Below are 15,819 nucleotides of genomic sequence, written 5' to 3'. Positions count from 1 at the left end.
TAATATTTTAGTAATATATTAATAATATATATAATATTAAATTCCTTAAAATAAAACTAATACTTTTTTTTACTATTTTTATCTTTAATATATTTAAAGTAAGTAAAAGACTTTAGAAAAAAAGGGATTATATTATAATTAAATTAAAAAGAAAAATAAAAAGTAAATATATTTATAATATATTTAAAATATAATAAGAAGCTAGCTTATATAAAGTTACTTTATATTATAAAGTCTTTATTATAAAAAGGAAAGATAAAAAAAATAAAAAATAATTAATAAATAAGTAATAAAATCCTAGGAAATACCTTATAAGTTTTATTAAATTAGAAAATATATAAATAAATTATAAAATTTAAATTATTTAATCTAGCTTATTTTAATATTAATTAAAGTATTTTTAGAAAATTAATTTAACTTTATTATAAATTAATATTTTTTAATTAAGCTTATTTATTATAATTAATTAAAAAATAAAATATAATTCTTAAACCTTTATAACTTATTAATAATTCCTTTATAATTACTTATTATTTATATTTATAATATTAAAATATAATATATTAATACTTATAATATATTTATTAAGTACTAGTAATACCTTTTTAATATACTTATAAAACCTTATTAAAGCTATAATAAAAGTCTTATTCTTTAACTTAAAAAGTAAGTCTAGATTATTTATTTTCTTTAGTTATTAAAAGGTTTAAAATACTATATTTTTTAAGTCTATTATCCTTATACTTAATAGTAGCTTTAATATAAAACTTTTAAATTATATATTAATAAGTTAGCTATAAAAGAAGATATTTTATAAATAAAGTATTAGTAATATATTAGTAAGGTCTTATAAATATATAACTTACCTTTATTATAATAATACTTATAAGTCTTATATTTATTTAAGCTATATTTCTTTTATATTATATTAAAGTTTACTTAATATAATTAATTATATTTTATTTATATTTTACTAAAATATACCTTTCCTTTTTTACTTTTATTATAATCCTTTTAGTAAGTAAAAGTAATTTAATTAATAAAAATCTTTAATTAATTAAAATCTAAAAGATATTAAAAATACTTTATAAAATTAAATTTTTTATAAAACTTAATAGTCTTTTAGTAAGATATTAGTAATATATAAAGAAAATATAAGTAATATATAAGTAAAATATAAGTAATATATACTTTATTTTTAATCTTTATTACCTTTTTTAATAAAAGTAGATTTAATAGTAGCTTATTATTAATAAAAATAATATTATTTTTAATATTATTAGATTTATTAAAGTCTTAATTAACCTTAAGCTTAAAGGCCTTATTAATAAGTTAGTGACTTTCTAGTATATAAGCTTTAAATTTATATTTAGCTTATATAAATTAATTTAATTAGCTAGTTACTTTTATTTTTTATTAATTAATCTAGTATTTATATTAAATAAAAGAGATATATTAAAGCTAGTAATAATAAGTACTTATATTATATATTAACTATACTTTTATAGTATATTATATATACTTTATTAAGGCTTATATTTTACTTAAAATACTTAATAAAAGCTTATATTTTACTTAAAATACTTAATAAAAGCTTTATTAAAATTATAAAAAGTAAGTTTAAAATATTATACTTTAATACTTTTAATAGCTATTTATTTAATATTTAAAAGAGCTTAAGTATTAATTAGCTATATTTATCTTTAATTTATATTTCTTATATTACTTTATATTATTTTATAACTTAATTTAATCTATTATTAACTTATTAAGCTAGCTTTAGCTTATTAATATTTATAGTTTTTCCTTTAATACTAAAACCTTTATTTTATAATTTACCTTTTTATTTCTCTTTTCCTTTTTATTTCCTTTCCTTTACCTTATAATAGCTCTTAATTCTTATAATATAATATTTATATTATTAATTTAACTACTTTAACTATATATTTTAACTTTATAAACTATACCTAATATTAGCTATTATTATTATTTAATTTAATAATTATAATAAAAGCCTATTACTTTATTAATAAATCTTAATCTTATTTTAAGTAATTAGCTAAGTCTTTTAAAGTCTTTAATTTACTTATAATAGTTAATATAATAAATATATTTTATATATTTAAAAGCCTTATAATATAATTAAAGATTATAAAATTAACTTATTATATTAATATTAATTTATTAATATATAGTAAGTTTTTATTTATAATATTTAAATATTAAAAAAAGGTATATAAATTAAAAATATTATTAATATTAAGATTATTAATATTAATTAAATTACTATTTATATAAGTATTAATTACTATAATAAAATAGTTATAACTATTAATACTAATTATATAATATAATATCTTTAAATAATCTTTATAGTTTTTAGCTTATTTAAAATTAAGCCTTTAAAGTTAAAGCTTTAGTATTAATTACCTTAACTAGGTAATAATAAAAAAAGCCTTTAACTTACTAAAGCTAAAAAAAATATCTTTTTATACTTATAAATTAAAGCTACTTATTTAGTTAAATTATAAAATTAAAAGTAATATTATATAACCTTAAGACTTACTTTTAAAGTTATTATATTTTTTAGTATTATATATAATACCTTATATATAATATATTAAAAAATAAATATTATATTATATTATTCTTATTATAAGACCTTATTAGCTATACTTTATATATTACTATAAAGATATTTTATCTTTTAATACTTAAAAGAGATTTTTTATAATTTATTAACCTTAAGTATTTATTAGCTATATTTACTTTTAATTTATATTTTTTATATTACTTTATAGTATTTTATAACTTAATCTAATCTATTATTAACTTACTAAACTAGCTTTAGCTTACTAATATTTATAGTTTTTCCTTTAATACTAAAACCTTTATTTCCTAATTTACCTTTTTATTTCTTTTTCCTCTCTTACTTCTCTTTTTTTATATTATAATAGCCTTTAATTCTTATAATATAATATTTATATTTATAATTTAATTACTATAACTATATATCTTAACTCTATAAACTATAGCTAATATTAAATATTACTATTACTTAATATAATACTATTAATAAAAGCCTATTATTACTTTAATAGGTATTAACCTTATTTTAAGTAATTTATTAAATCCTTTAATATATATATTTAATCTATAATATAGTTACTAAAGGCTTTATTTTTAGCTTTATTTTTATTAATACTAAATAGCTATACTTAATAGCTAAAAATTATAAGATTAATTTATTATATTATTAATAGTTTATTAATATATAGTAAGTATTTTTTTATAATTTTATAATACCTTAAGAAAGATTAGAGAATTAATATAATATTAAGCTTAAAGCTATAGATTTTAATTAAAAAGCTAGATATATAAGTATTAACTGCTTTAATTAAATAGTTATAGCTATTATTAATATTAATTATATAATATTATATTTTATATTAGTTTTTATAATCTTTAGCTTATTTAAAATTAGGCCTTTAAGGTTAGAGCCTTAATATTAATTACTTTAATTAAGTAATAATAAAGAAAGTATTTAGTTTACTAAAGCTAGGGGAAATATCTTTTTATACTTATAGATTAAGGCTACTTATTTAATTAGATTATAAGGTTAAAGGCAGTAGTATTATATAACCTTAAAATTTACTTTTAAAGTTATTATATTTTTTTAGCATTATATATAATACCTTATATATAATATATTAAAAAATAAGTATTATATTATATTATTTTTATTATAAGACCTTATTAGCTATACCTTATATATTACTATAAAGATATTTTTACTTTTTAATAATTTATTAATTATATCTTTATAATATATTACCTAGGCTTTATTAAAACTTATATCCTTTATAAGCTTAATAAAAGGTTTATTAAAATTACTATTAAAGGATTTTAAATATTATATTTTAGTATTTTTAGTAATTAAAAGTATATTATTAATAGTAAAAAGTTTACTAAAATTACTATTAAGGAATTTTAAATATTATACTTTAGTATTTTTAGTAATTAAAAGTATATTATTAATAATATATAGCTTAATTACTTAATTTATATATTAATTATATATTATTAATATATTAGCTAGATATTAATAGTATTTTACTTTATTACATTTCTTTTTATTAATATATTTATATTTAGTAAGTATACTAGCCTTTATATAACTTAAATAGTCTTTTAATATTATTAGCTATTTAGTCTTTTCCTAGCTATATATTAGTAAAACTCTTATAATATATAAGTAATATATACTATACCTTAACTATAGAGTCTTTTTACTAGCTTTTTAAATAAATATAATATTATAAAATCTAAAAGTAAAAGCCTATTAAATAAATAAATATTTTTAAATATAACTTAATTAATTAGTAAGTAAATTATTATATATACCTTACTTATATCTTACTTTAGTAAATCTTACTTTAATAAAAAACTTTAATATTTATAAAAGTAATATAAGTATTTTATATAAGCTTACTTTATTATTATAAATAATAAAAATACTTTTATTATTAAAATAAAGCTTTTAATAAAATATTAGTAAATAATTAGTAAAAATTTAATAAAGTACTTTTAATAATATACTTAAGCTAGGCTTATATATTATAACTAGCTTAAAAATTAACTTTATATACTACTATAATAAGGTTTTATAAAATTAATATTAACTTAAATATCTAAAGTAAGGATATTATTTATATTATTATTTATATTAGCTTATAATATATTAGTAATATATAGCTTAAATATAAGTTATATATTATATATACTTTTATCTCTTATTTTATAGTAAATCTTTAATTTAATAATAGATTTATAATTTTATTAATTTTATTAAATATACTAGCTTTATTAATAATTAAACTTTAAGGACTTAAGCTACTTATAGGTATATATTATAAAGTATTAGTAATATAATATTAATATTTTAGCTATATTTTACCTTTTTATTTAAAGTATTACTAAGTGCTTTAACTTTATTTTTAAAGCTTTTTTACTTTTTAGCTTTAGCTTTAATTTTAATTTTAATTTTCTTTTTAGGCTTTTTTTTATATTATTTACTATTATTTTAATTATTATTTATATTATTATATTTATATTTTAGCTAGTTTTATATATTAGTAAAGTATTAATAATATATTATATATATATTATTTTAATTACTATAAGTAGTTTTACTAGTATTTTAAAAAATAATATATTATTACTTACTTTACCTTTTAATTAAAAGATAACTTTATTATAATAAGCTTTTTTAAAGTATTAGCTAGGTAAAGTAAATATATTACTTATACTTTACTTATTATTTTTATTTACTTGACTTAATTTAATATATTATTATTTTTTTTTTAATTTTAAAATAAAACCTTACTTAGTAATAAAAGCTATTAAAATATTAGCTTTTAATATATATTTTAAGGTTATTATAAAATAACTATAATATATTTTATATCTTATTAATATATCTTTAAGATATTATTAAAGCTTTACTTATATTAAAGTAAAGCTATTTTTTTAAGTCTTTTAAATTAATTAATATATAATAAAAGCATTTATTAAAAGGAATTAAAATATTTTTATTATTTTCTTAATAATATATAAGTAAAATATTATTAAAGTTTAATTAATTTATAATATATAATTTTAAAAGCTAGAAGTTTATTTTAATATAATTTCTTTTTATTTTAATTACTAATATACTTTAAGTAAGCTAGTAACTTTATATAGCTTAAGGCTATTATTTTACTTATTATAAGTAAAATAATAACTTAATAAAAAATAGATAATATAAATAGCTTTATACTATACTTTAATAATATAAAAGTAATATATTATAGTAAGTTAGTAAAAGTTTTAATATATTTCCTATTTAACCCTGCTTTTAATAAAACTTTAATATTAATATTATAACTTTATTATATTATTTAAATAAATTAAAATGCCCTAATATAAATAAAATATATATTATTCTCTTTATAAAAGAATAAGGTTTATAATAATATATAATTTAAGAGTTTAAGTTAAAGATATTATAAATAGTATAAAGTTAAGTTATTATATAATCTATAGAATTATTTAATACAGTTAAACCTAAAAGTTATATAAAAATAAACTATACTTTAGTAAGCTATAAATTTTATTAAATTAAAATAAAATTTATATTAAAATATTTATTAAAAGTAATACTTTTATCTTATATTAAGATATTTATTATTAAGCACAGTTAGCAGTATTATATAAAATAATTTATTACTAGCTTCTTAAAAAAAGGATATAATATAAGCTTATACTTTATTACCTATTTCTTAATAAAAAAGCTACTTAATTAAAGAAATCTTTTTATAATAAATATTATTATAAAAATAAGTTATTTTAATATAATTAGTAGTTTTTTAATAAAGTTATAGTTAATAGAATAGATAGTAACTATATTAAGTAGTTATTTTACTTAGCTATAAGTCTAAAGACTTTTATTTTAAAAGCTTTTTTTAATAATACTATAAGGCAAAAGACTTTATAAAAGCAAGGTCTAAGCCTATAGATAGCCTATAAGATATTCTTAAATATTTTTTAGTAAAATTAACTATAATAGACTATCTAGAATTATCCCTTTACCTAGCAATCCTAAGTCTATAAAAAGAGGTATAATAAGTTACTATATCTTATTTTATTTACAGTTCTATCTTCCTAGACTTATTAAGAAAAAAAAGACTTTTTAATATAATAATACTTATACCTTTACTTACTAGAAAGTTTAAGATTAGCTATAGCCTTAAGCAAGATAGAATAGGGTTTTTCTTACTAACTAGCTTCTATATAGTCTTAACCTTAATTTTATTAAAAATATCTAGAAAATCCTTAAATAAAAGATATATAAAAAGTATTCTAAAATTACAGCTTATTTAAAAACTAATAAGGCTTTAAAGTAACTTATTTTAGCTATAAAAAAGGTTTAGCTTAAAATTAAAAATAAAGTAATTAAAAATATAATAAAATCAATACCTAACTAATTAAATATATATTAAAATATAAATAGTTATTATATTAAGTATTAAGCTATATAGCTAGAATCTCTTTTTAATTCTTTATAAATTAATATATTATTTATTATAATTAAATAAATATTACCTATTTAATTATAGAGTAAAATAGCTGTCTTTAATTAAGGTAATTAACCCGATCTGGAATATATTAGAACTTTTACTAACTTACTATAATTAAAAAATAAATAAAGCTTAAATATATATTACTAATATAGCTTAATTATATTTTATTATAAAAAGTATAAAAAAAGAAAAGAAGGCTTTAATTAAAAGGAGCTAACTTAAGATATATTTTATAATAGTAGCTAATTAAAAGTTAAAAAGCTTTTACTAGCTTAAGAATATTCTAGCTAGATTAACCCTAGTACCTAAAGGGTACTACTAGCTTAGGTGCCAGGGCATATATTAGGTTACCTACATCTATACCGTACGGGCCACAATAAGCGTTAACTGGGTTTATGGCCTGTGCTCAAATCAGAGTCAGCTATATTTTCTTAGCAGCATCGCCAACAGGATAGCCATGCAATTGAGTTTTCGCACATGGTTAAGAGAAAGTGGCAGCGGCCATGCTCGCACTCAATCGTATGATCTTGCTGACTTACCAGATAACCTAATTGAAAAGTCCTTATCACAAGTTATTTAGATTCCAAGAAAGTTGTCACGGATCTCACGATCTCTGCTCCAATGTTTAGGGTGCAACATGTGTACTAGGTTAGCAAGTTGAATGTTATTCGAGAATGACTATAAGTCACCACTTGATACGCAGTATTTAATTGATAAATAAATAAATAACATACTTTATTCCACCCTATAGAGTAAATTTCTAGGTTCTCTGCCGGAATAAGCTCTCAGCCACAAGTCTCAACTGCAAATAACACTTCTATAGAGTACACCTCGTTGAACTTATAATATCTTATCTCGCTGCTGAGACATCTGATAGGGGGTTCTATCTTTTTAAGACCTGATGCTGTAAGCAAAACCCACCCAGCCTCGCTGGCTTTCCAATGCTAAGAAGTACAAATATCACAGCACTGTATGCTAAGTTTAACTAGCTACATTATCTCTATCTGTCCGGGATTCCTACTAGGCCTACCTTTAGGATCTAGGAACTTCCTATAAATAAATTTAAGCTGCTAGCATTTATTCTATTATAATACTCTAACCTATACTAACTTGGACCCCTTTATGTTAGCAAATAATATACCTTTTGGCATGTAAAATATTCCTGTCTATAAAGCAAACCTCTGCTAAAGATTGTAGATAGTGTGAGTAGAGTATGTCAAATAAAGTATGCGTTCACACGGCGTGTGTGACGCGGGCGAAGACAGTTGATCGAAACGAGACAAATAAGCTACTACAAGATGGATGAAATGGGAACAAACCGGAGATGAACAAGCACTTAAGAGGTGGACAAGATACGACAATCACGAGGACAAGGCGATTAAGAATAGAAGGATAGGCATTCGAATTAATTCCTGTTCGGGTTGTATGACATACGGCATATAGCTCTTGGAAAATAGTAATTGCTAGTTGCATCTCACGCACCATTATACACTGTCACGCTCCTCGACGAACCACCGGCCTTGGACATCGTTTTACTAAAGCGAATTTTTGTCGCCTCCCCGCAACCATTCACCCATCGGTATGATCGGCAGCTTGAAGCAACGCGAGACCCAAATGTGCCCTTGGATATTCCTGGCTTATTGTTGTATGCCCAAGCCCGACTCGTGCTCGCTTTGGAACCTCTAGACGCATCAATTACACGCAGCTTCCAGTGTATTCAAAAGTTGTGCCCAGACCTCGCCTCCGCTGTGGGAGGCATCCTTACTAATATAGATGGTATCGCTGTCTGATCCTGTCCCCGCCCTCTACATTCTGCGACTTTCACCCCGCCAATGTTCACAAGAAGATGGTAGACACATATAACAATGCCCAAGAGGAAACGGTCTAGGGGATAGTAGGCATATTATAGGGTCAAGGATCGTCTCCACTATCTCGCTCGTTCGTCGAATTAGTCTGTGTAGGAGTCTATCGCAACCTACTCAAAGACCTCAAGCCCTGGGACCTAATATTAGATAAAGATTTGCCACACAAGCCAACACCCCAAGAAATCAGGAAGGCCAGATTACCAATGCTTGTAGATATTCCGTGTCCTGACGAGTTATTGGTGCCATGGGACTGTGGGAGATGTTGGTGTATATACAAGCTGATTAGCTGCTGAGAGGCGAGTTGGGGGAAAACCTTTTATAACCGGAATGTGTCAGTGTCTCTTTTACATACTGAAGTTGCAGCAAAGTCTCTTAAATAAAGACTAAGATTAGAAAATGAGAAATGCTACTCTATTAAAGGAAGAACTGTCTTGTGTTACGATAAAAGACGCGCTATAGAAAATTCTCAGATATCAACTGGAGTTGCAAGTACTAAGGAATGACTGTTGATATCAATCATATACTTCGACTAGTAGATGTAACTTCCTTTAAATCTCTGATTTTAGGACGTAAGACAGTATTCTAAGTTGAATTTATCTAATCTTGTTAAATAATGCTTTAAAATCCTTATTCTAAAAACTCTATAAGTTTCTAAAACTTATATTAATATACTTTATTATAGAGAAATAGAAATAACATACCTTCCATCGAGCTTCATCGACATCTTGAGGTTTATCCTCTGATATCGAGAGTGATTCTGCAATTAATCGTTGCTTGTCCCTTTGCATCCACTGCACGTACTGCACGATAGAGTTAGCCCTTACCCACTGTAGCTATAACATAGACCCAGTACCTGTTCTATGGAGTCATTGGCGATATACCTAATGACATAGACATCCTTTTGTTGTCCAATCCGATGCACGCGGTCCACAGCCTGCGCTTCGGCCATAGGATTCCAGTGGGGCTCAACGATGTGGACTATACTGGCTGAGGTGAGGTCGATCCTACACAGCGATTAGCAAGGATTTCACGGAAAAGTAATCTAGATCGCACCCTTCTCCAGCTGCTCCTATGCTTGCCAGCATAACATTGCACTCAGAGTCACCTCCAAATGTCTCTAGTGCTGCTTTACGTTGCGACATTGACGACTGCCCATCAATCCTCTGGAACTGGAAACCTTGGCTGTTGAGCGCAAAACCAATGAGGTCGAGCATTTTAGTCCAGTAACTGAATACCACACTGACAGATTTAGTGAAAGATATAGGGCCCCAAACCCAGGACCACATACCTCTTTGGTCGAGCTACTCTGCTCTCTGGTCCCTTTTCTGCCCTGGAAATATTCCTGATAAGTGCCTGAACTTTGGCAGATGGTGGGGGTTTCGGCTTGGAAGCATTTCCGTTCATAGCTTCAGACGGTGACAGGCCTGCCCCAATCATAGGTATTGCTTGGCTTTCCGCAGGCGCTCTACACTCAAGACATGGAGCAAGACCGGGAGGGCTCTGTAATTTTGATGCACACCTGCTGCACATAGTATGGCCGCAGGGCAAGTCTTCTGTCAGCGAGATAGCTGTGTCTGATTCTTCAATCTCAAATTTACAAGAGATGCACCGCTTGATATTAGCTTCGAGCACTTCCCAAGACAAGACACTGGAGTCCCTCTCTTTCCAGGCCTTTAGAGCAGCCTCAGGAAGGAGCGCTTCGCCGTGGTTACATATGAGTCGTAGCATAGAGATGAGAACAAGAATATTTGTGGCTGGCTTTTTCTTGGAGATCTTGTCGAGCCCCGCGGTGAGGTATGAGAAACGCTTGAAGAACTCATAAAGGCGTCTATCTTCGCGGCTCATATCAATAACCTCTACACGTTCTGTCTTTTGTGGTAGATTGAGTATCTGTCCGTAGGTCGCTTTGGTTCTTCGCAGACAGGTCGCGGCTACTACCTTTCTCAGCATCGAGAAGCCTTTCCGGCGATTCTCCTTTATTGGATTTATGACGTAGTGGTCGAAGTGTGCCGTGGTTTCGAACGGGGGAACTTTGATAGATGCGAGCAATGCCCCAAAATCGTCGAGGGAGTTCTGTATTGGCGTTCCGGTAAGGCACCAGCGAGATTGTGTCTGCAGTTTACTCATGACTGCAAATATCTGGGATGAGCTATTTCTGATCTTGTGTGCTGATAGCAAGTATTAGCCCTGATAGCAGAGGTTCTGGACTCAAACGGATGGAATACATAACTACCTTCGTCGAGCACTACCCTGGCCCAATCGTGCTCAAAGAGCGGAGATTCCTTCGCTCTATCAGACCGCAATGTCTCATATGTTGTTAACACAATATCTTGAATTTTTATTTCACTCCAGGTTTCGTGTCGCTTTACACCGTGATACGTAAGCCATCGGATTTTGTCGGCGTAGATATGACTTTATTTATCACCTCCAAGTTAGTACATCTCACACTTTTCAGTGCCAGAATAGCTTAGGAAAGCCAACCCACGTTTTAATCTGTTTCTCCCAAGAGTAGATAGCTATGTGAGGTAAGTACTGCATTTTTGCTATATAGTCCATTAAGACTTACTTGACTTTGGAGTCACAATCAGAGTGGCTCTAGGCTGGTCGCGAACTTTGTCCGGACGTTTCTCTTTCACGTCAAGAAAGTGGCAAATAAGGGAAAGCGTTGAGAGTGTCTTTCCAAGTCCCATTTCCTACAGAGGTTTCAGTATGGCCAAGTCTATAAGTGAGATAGAAGCTTCTGTAGTACATCTGCAAGTATCCCGCCACTAATGGGTGGAGGCCGGGACATCTTAAAAGTCTCGGTCACAATGTTTTGATATCTATATAGGTTATACATCATGTAGGAAACTAACGGCAAGTTGAAGTCTTTGACCTACCTGATATCACCCCTCGGAGAAGTATGCGGCACCCATATAGCCGGGAACTGTGCGTTCTCATAGGCACCTGCTTCTTTCTCTATCATCATGACAAGAGCTTCGACTTGGTGCCTATGAAAAAACCATTAGTAGAATCCTGTGCCCCAGCCATTCCGCCTTACCTTTTTAGCCTCGTCGCCAATCTAGGACTTGTCTCGATAGTCTTCAAGTCACTGATAGGCTGATACGTCGTGTTGAATATCTGTAGAATCTGGCTTTGTTCATGCTCGGGCATTGAAGTCTGCAGCTCTCGGAAATGTGATGACCATCTCGGACAACATGCGTATGTGGTGAGCTTTTCTACGTCCGGCATATTTTGCCCTGGTGGCAGAAGATAGTGAGGATTAAAGTACTTGACCTTCTTGTCAAATTCAGTTTTCCCTGGATGCTGAAGAAACAATTCATCTTGCGCAAGGATAGCTGATATTTCGTCCTTTTGCAGAAGGAAACCATAGACAACAATCCGCAATGAACAGAACTTGATGCCATCTATTTCCGATACGGTTTGTCCTTTTTTCTTGGATGTATAGACAATCGGTGGCTTTTTCCCGCATATATTTGCTGTCAGAGTGACAGCAAATTCATTGACAAGTCGAAAGAGAGCGTTGGACACCACCACGGCGATTCGCCTGTTCGAGCTTTCTTCTCGCACCCTCAGCAATCTACCCTCAAAGTCGAGCGTAACGGGGGTGCATTCCTGAGTCGCAAGGTTACTTTGCGTACATGTGGCCTTGACCATCAACTAGAAATAGTCAGATAACATGATCTTGGGTGGAAAGCTGGCAGGCGTGCATTACCATGCCAAAGCATATATCGTACGCCTCTGGCGGAGTCGAAGCTCTCGCTGCACCATTGGCTGTAACGTCAGGCTGAGCTGTTTCAGACTGGTGCTTGGAGCCAGCATGTCGCGAATTCGGTAGCTGGCGATAGCCATCTAATATTTCTGGTAAAGGTGAAGATGATGCGTCCAATACCAGAGAGTTGGCTTTGGCGTGACTCAGCTCAGGCGGTCGCACAGTAGAGCCCTCCTGTGTTGTAATGCCTTCATCGTCATTGGATTGCTTTGCTCTTTTCTTCGGTCTGGAATCATTCAGAATTCTACTGGGCCTCTTGGAAATTGGTACAGGCATGACTGTAACGTGATTCTGGGCTGTGAGAAGAAGAGTTGATGAAAAATGAGAAGAATGATGGAACAGTCAATTCCAGGTTAGGGCTTAGCACAACACGACGCGTTATCTCATCGATGCCTGAAACGGCCTATCTTTGGCCAACAAATGGCTGCGATGACCAAAGTATAATTATTAATTAATTGGCATTGGGGCAAAGGAGGTGAAGCGAGGATGGAGTGGCCGCAGCTTCGAGGCCATGAATTCAGGGATCTAATTCGTCCACCTCGAGCTATTATATGCATGTTGGTTATCTCTGAGACATAATCACACACCATTACTGCGTGGCTGTACTACCAGCGCTTACACTTAGGCTTTTATTCGGCCATTCTCCGACCTAAAAGCACTATGAATGTGCATTTCTCTTCCTCTCCGTCACTTCCATCATAACTGTTTCAGTATTCCCACCATGTCAACAAGCACTGCAGCACAACAAGCACTAGAACAAGCGCAGCAACTTTTCCGAAGCAAAGTCGAAAGCCCAAGTATTTACGATGAAATACTGAGTGCAGGAACCATCGAAGAGGTTTACAAGCTTACAAATGATATTCAATCCAAACTAGCCCCGCAGGGCAAGCTCCGGCACCTAGCGAAGATCAAGCCCTTCCTAGACAGACTTTCTGAGTACGCCAGCGTGATTGAAGTATTTATCCAAGCAAAACCTGATATCTTGGCTTTGTTATGGGGCCCTATCAAGATCATATTGCACTGGTCCAGCCAGATCAGCTCCGTCCTAGACCAGGTTGCCGATATCTTAGAAACTATCGGCTACGCCCTTCCGCACTTTGCCAGAATGGCACAGACATTCAACACCAGCGATGCGGTCATCTCAGCCTTGACTCTCTATTTTGAGGACATACTTGACCTTTATGCTATTTTCTTTCACTTCTTTCGTAAAACTAGTAGGTCTCTCTCAATCTGAGCAGAAGATAAGTCCTAAACATAACCTCTCATATACAGGATGGAAGCAGTTTTTCGAAGTCCTGTGGCCCAACTGCTTAAAGAAGATTGATCCTGTCATCAAGAATCTCGAGAAACACTCACTTCTGATGAAAAACGAAGTTACCTTTATCGACATACAAGAAGCAAGGGAAGCTCGAGCTCACACGTCCGAGCAGCTAAGCCGAGCCGAAGCTTCCCAGCAGCTTCAAAGATTTCGTGCCCTTAGATCTCGAGTATCGCCAGACTTATATGACAGTCGTCTAGATTGGTTCCGCAACAGATGTGTCTCTGGCTGCGAAACATGGTTGTTGAAGGATGGAGAGTTTGGGGAATGGATGGACCCCAACAGCAACAACACGACATATATTTGGCTCCAGGGAATCCCCGGCGCGGGGAAGACCTACTTGTCGGCAGCAGCCATTGACCATACTAGGGAACATCACCAGACACTCTTCGCATTTATATCACACGGAACGAAAAGCAGCCGATCTGCCTTATCAATTCTTCATTCCCTTGTATTCCAGGCTGCTGAAGATGATCAAAGCTTTCAAGCTCACTTACTCGACTCAAAGGAACGAGAGCTTCAAGGTAATACAAGTTTTGTGTTGGAACTGCTCAAAAAGTTTCTTACTACAGCCGGGCGCACACATATCATCATTGACGGACTTGATGAAATGAACGAATACGAACGCCAGATTTTGTTGAAGCGTTTCGATGAGTTGTCCAAGGATTGCAGTGATCTGCGACTGATGATTTCAAGCCGAGCTGAAGATGACATTGCCACAGCCCTCAAGGATAAAGCCACTGCGATTCGGGTCGATCACAGGAACTCGGGGAGTATTCAAACCTACATCGACCAAAGATGGGAACTATGGTTGGCAAATCAGGGATTTGACACGGCAGTCAGAAGGGAGTTATTTCAATCAGTTGCACCTATATTGGCCAAGGCAAATGGTAAGCTTTGCTTTGTCTGGTAGGATTGAGAATCTTATAATAACATCTTTATCTCAATTAGGAATGTTTCTTTATGCACGGATTATTCTCGATAATCTGGAACAGATGAACACCATCGAAGAGATCCGAGACGAACTCAGGGCTTTGCCAAATGATCTCGAGGGCGCGTAGGTCTTTCATGCACGCTGCCTAGGAAGATGTAACTGACACATGGCCCAAGCTACCATCGCATTTTCCATCGTATCAACACCCTTGATGATACACTTCGCTCTAAATGCCGAAGGCTCCTGGGTTGGATCGGCTGTGCTCCGTTAGCAATGACCGTACCAGAAATGGAACAAGCACTGGCTGTCAAATTTCACGCCAGAGGAAATGGGAAACATGTGCCGAAGATTGTTAACAAGTTCAACTTTATCAAGATGTGTGGTCCAATCATAGAGGTTGTGGAAGAGAAACTGCAGTTTGTCCACTTTACTGTTCATGAGTACGTATCCATGGGAGATATCTTCAGCTTCTAACGACAGGTCTGATATATATTAGATACCTTTTCAGCAGCACCGTCTCTCAATCGATCGACAAGGACTTCTCTACCAAAGAGCTTGCCAAAACCATTATCTCCTATCTGAATCTAACACTCATAGATGCGGATTTGGACCTTGACGAGATCCGGGGCAACATACTCGTCGGAAGGTATCGGCTTTTTGAATACGGATGCCATTACTGGCCTACATTAGTACATCAGTCCATAGGTCGCGACTATCCGCGTAGCCTTGTTAGGCTTCTGGATATTATGTTCCTGCAGGGGAAGAACCATTCATTTATTCATCCCATCGACGAATCTGGACCGCCTTTC

The 15,819-nt window shown here is 30.2% G+C and overlaps 3 protein-coding genes across 3 annotated transcripts; 1 reads left to right on the top strand and 2 right to left on the bottom strand.

The window, feature by feature from the left end:
- Window positions 1-9,400: 9,400 nt before the first annotated feature.
- J7337_013896 (uncharacterized protein) lies at window positions 9,401-11,113 on the bottom strand (the record flags this gene model as incomplete). The annotated part of the gene is made up of 5 exons (XM_044831371.1): window positions 9,401-9,439; window positions 9,688-9,786; window positions 9,840-9,990; window positions 10,040-10,213; window positions 10,275-11,113. 5 exons carry the CDS (start codon window positions 11,111-11,113, stop codon window positions 9,401-9,403), a joined length of 1,302 nt encoding a protein of 433 aa, XP_044673757.1.
- A 748-nt stretch (window positions 11,114-11,861) lies between these two features.
- Window positions 11,862-13,034, bottom strand: J7337_013895 (uncharacterized protein; the record flags this gene model as incomplete). Its single annotated transcript, XM_044831370.1, has 3 exons — window positions 11,862-11,976; window positions 12,027-12,646; window positions 12,702-13,034. 3 exons carry the CDS (start codon window positions 13,032-13,034, stop codon window positions 11,862-11,864), a joined length of 1,068 nt encoding a protein of 355 aa, XP_044673756.1.
- Window positions 13,035-13,479: 445 nt separating this feature from the next.
- On the top strand, window positions 13,480-15,137 carry J7337_013894 (uncharacterized protein; the record flags this gene model as incomplete). Its single annotated transcript, XM_044831369.1, has 3 exons — window positions 13,480-13,972; window positions 14,031-14,966; window positions 15,028-15,137. The coding sequence occupies 3 exons, from the start codon at window positions 13,480-13,482 to the stop codon at window positions 15,135-15,137; spliced, it is 1,539 nt and encodes a 512-aa protein (XP_044673755.1).
- Between the last annotated feature and the right edge of the window lie 682 nt (window positions 15,138-15,819).

This window comes from Fusarium musae, chromosome 12, assembly GCF_019915245.1.
Source record: "Fusarium musae strain F31 chromosome 12, whole genome shotgun sequence".
In the NCBI taxonomy this organism is placed as follows: Eukaryota; Fungi; Ascomycota; class Sordariomycetes; order Hypocreales; family Nectriaceae; genus Fusarium; species Fusarium musae.
The sequence above is the reverse complement of the archived record's forward strand: the minus strand, read 5'-3'. Positions and strand labels throughout refer to the sequence as shown.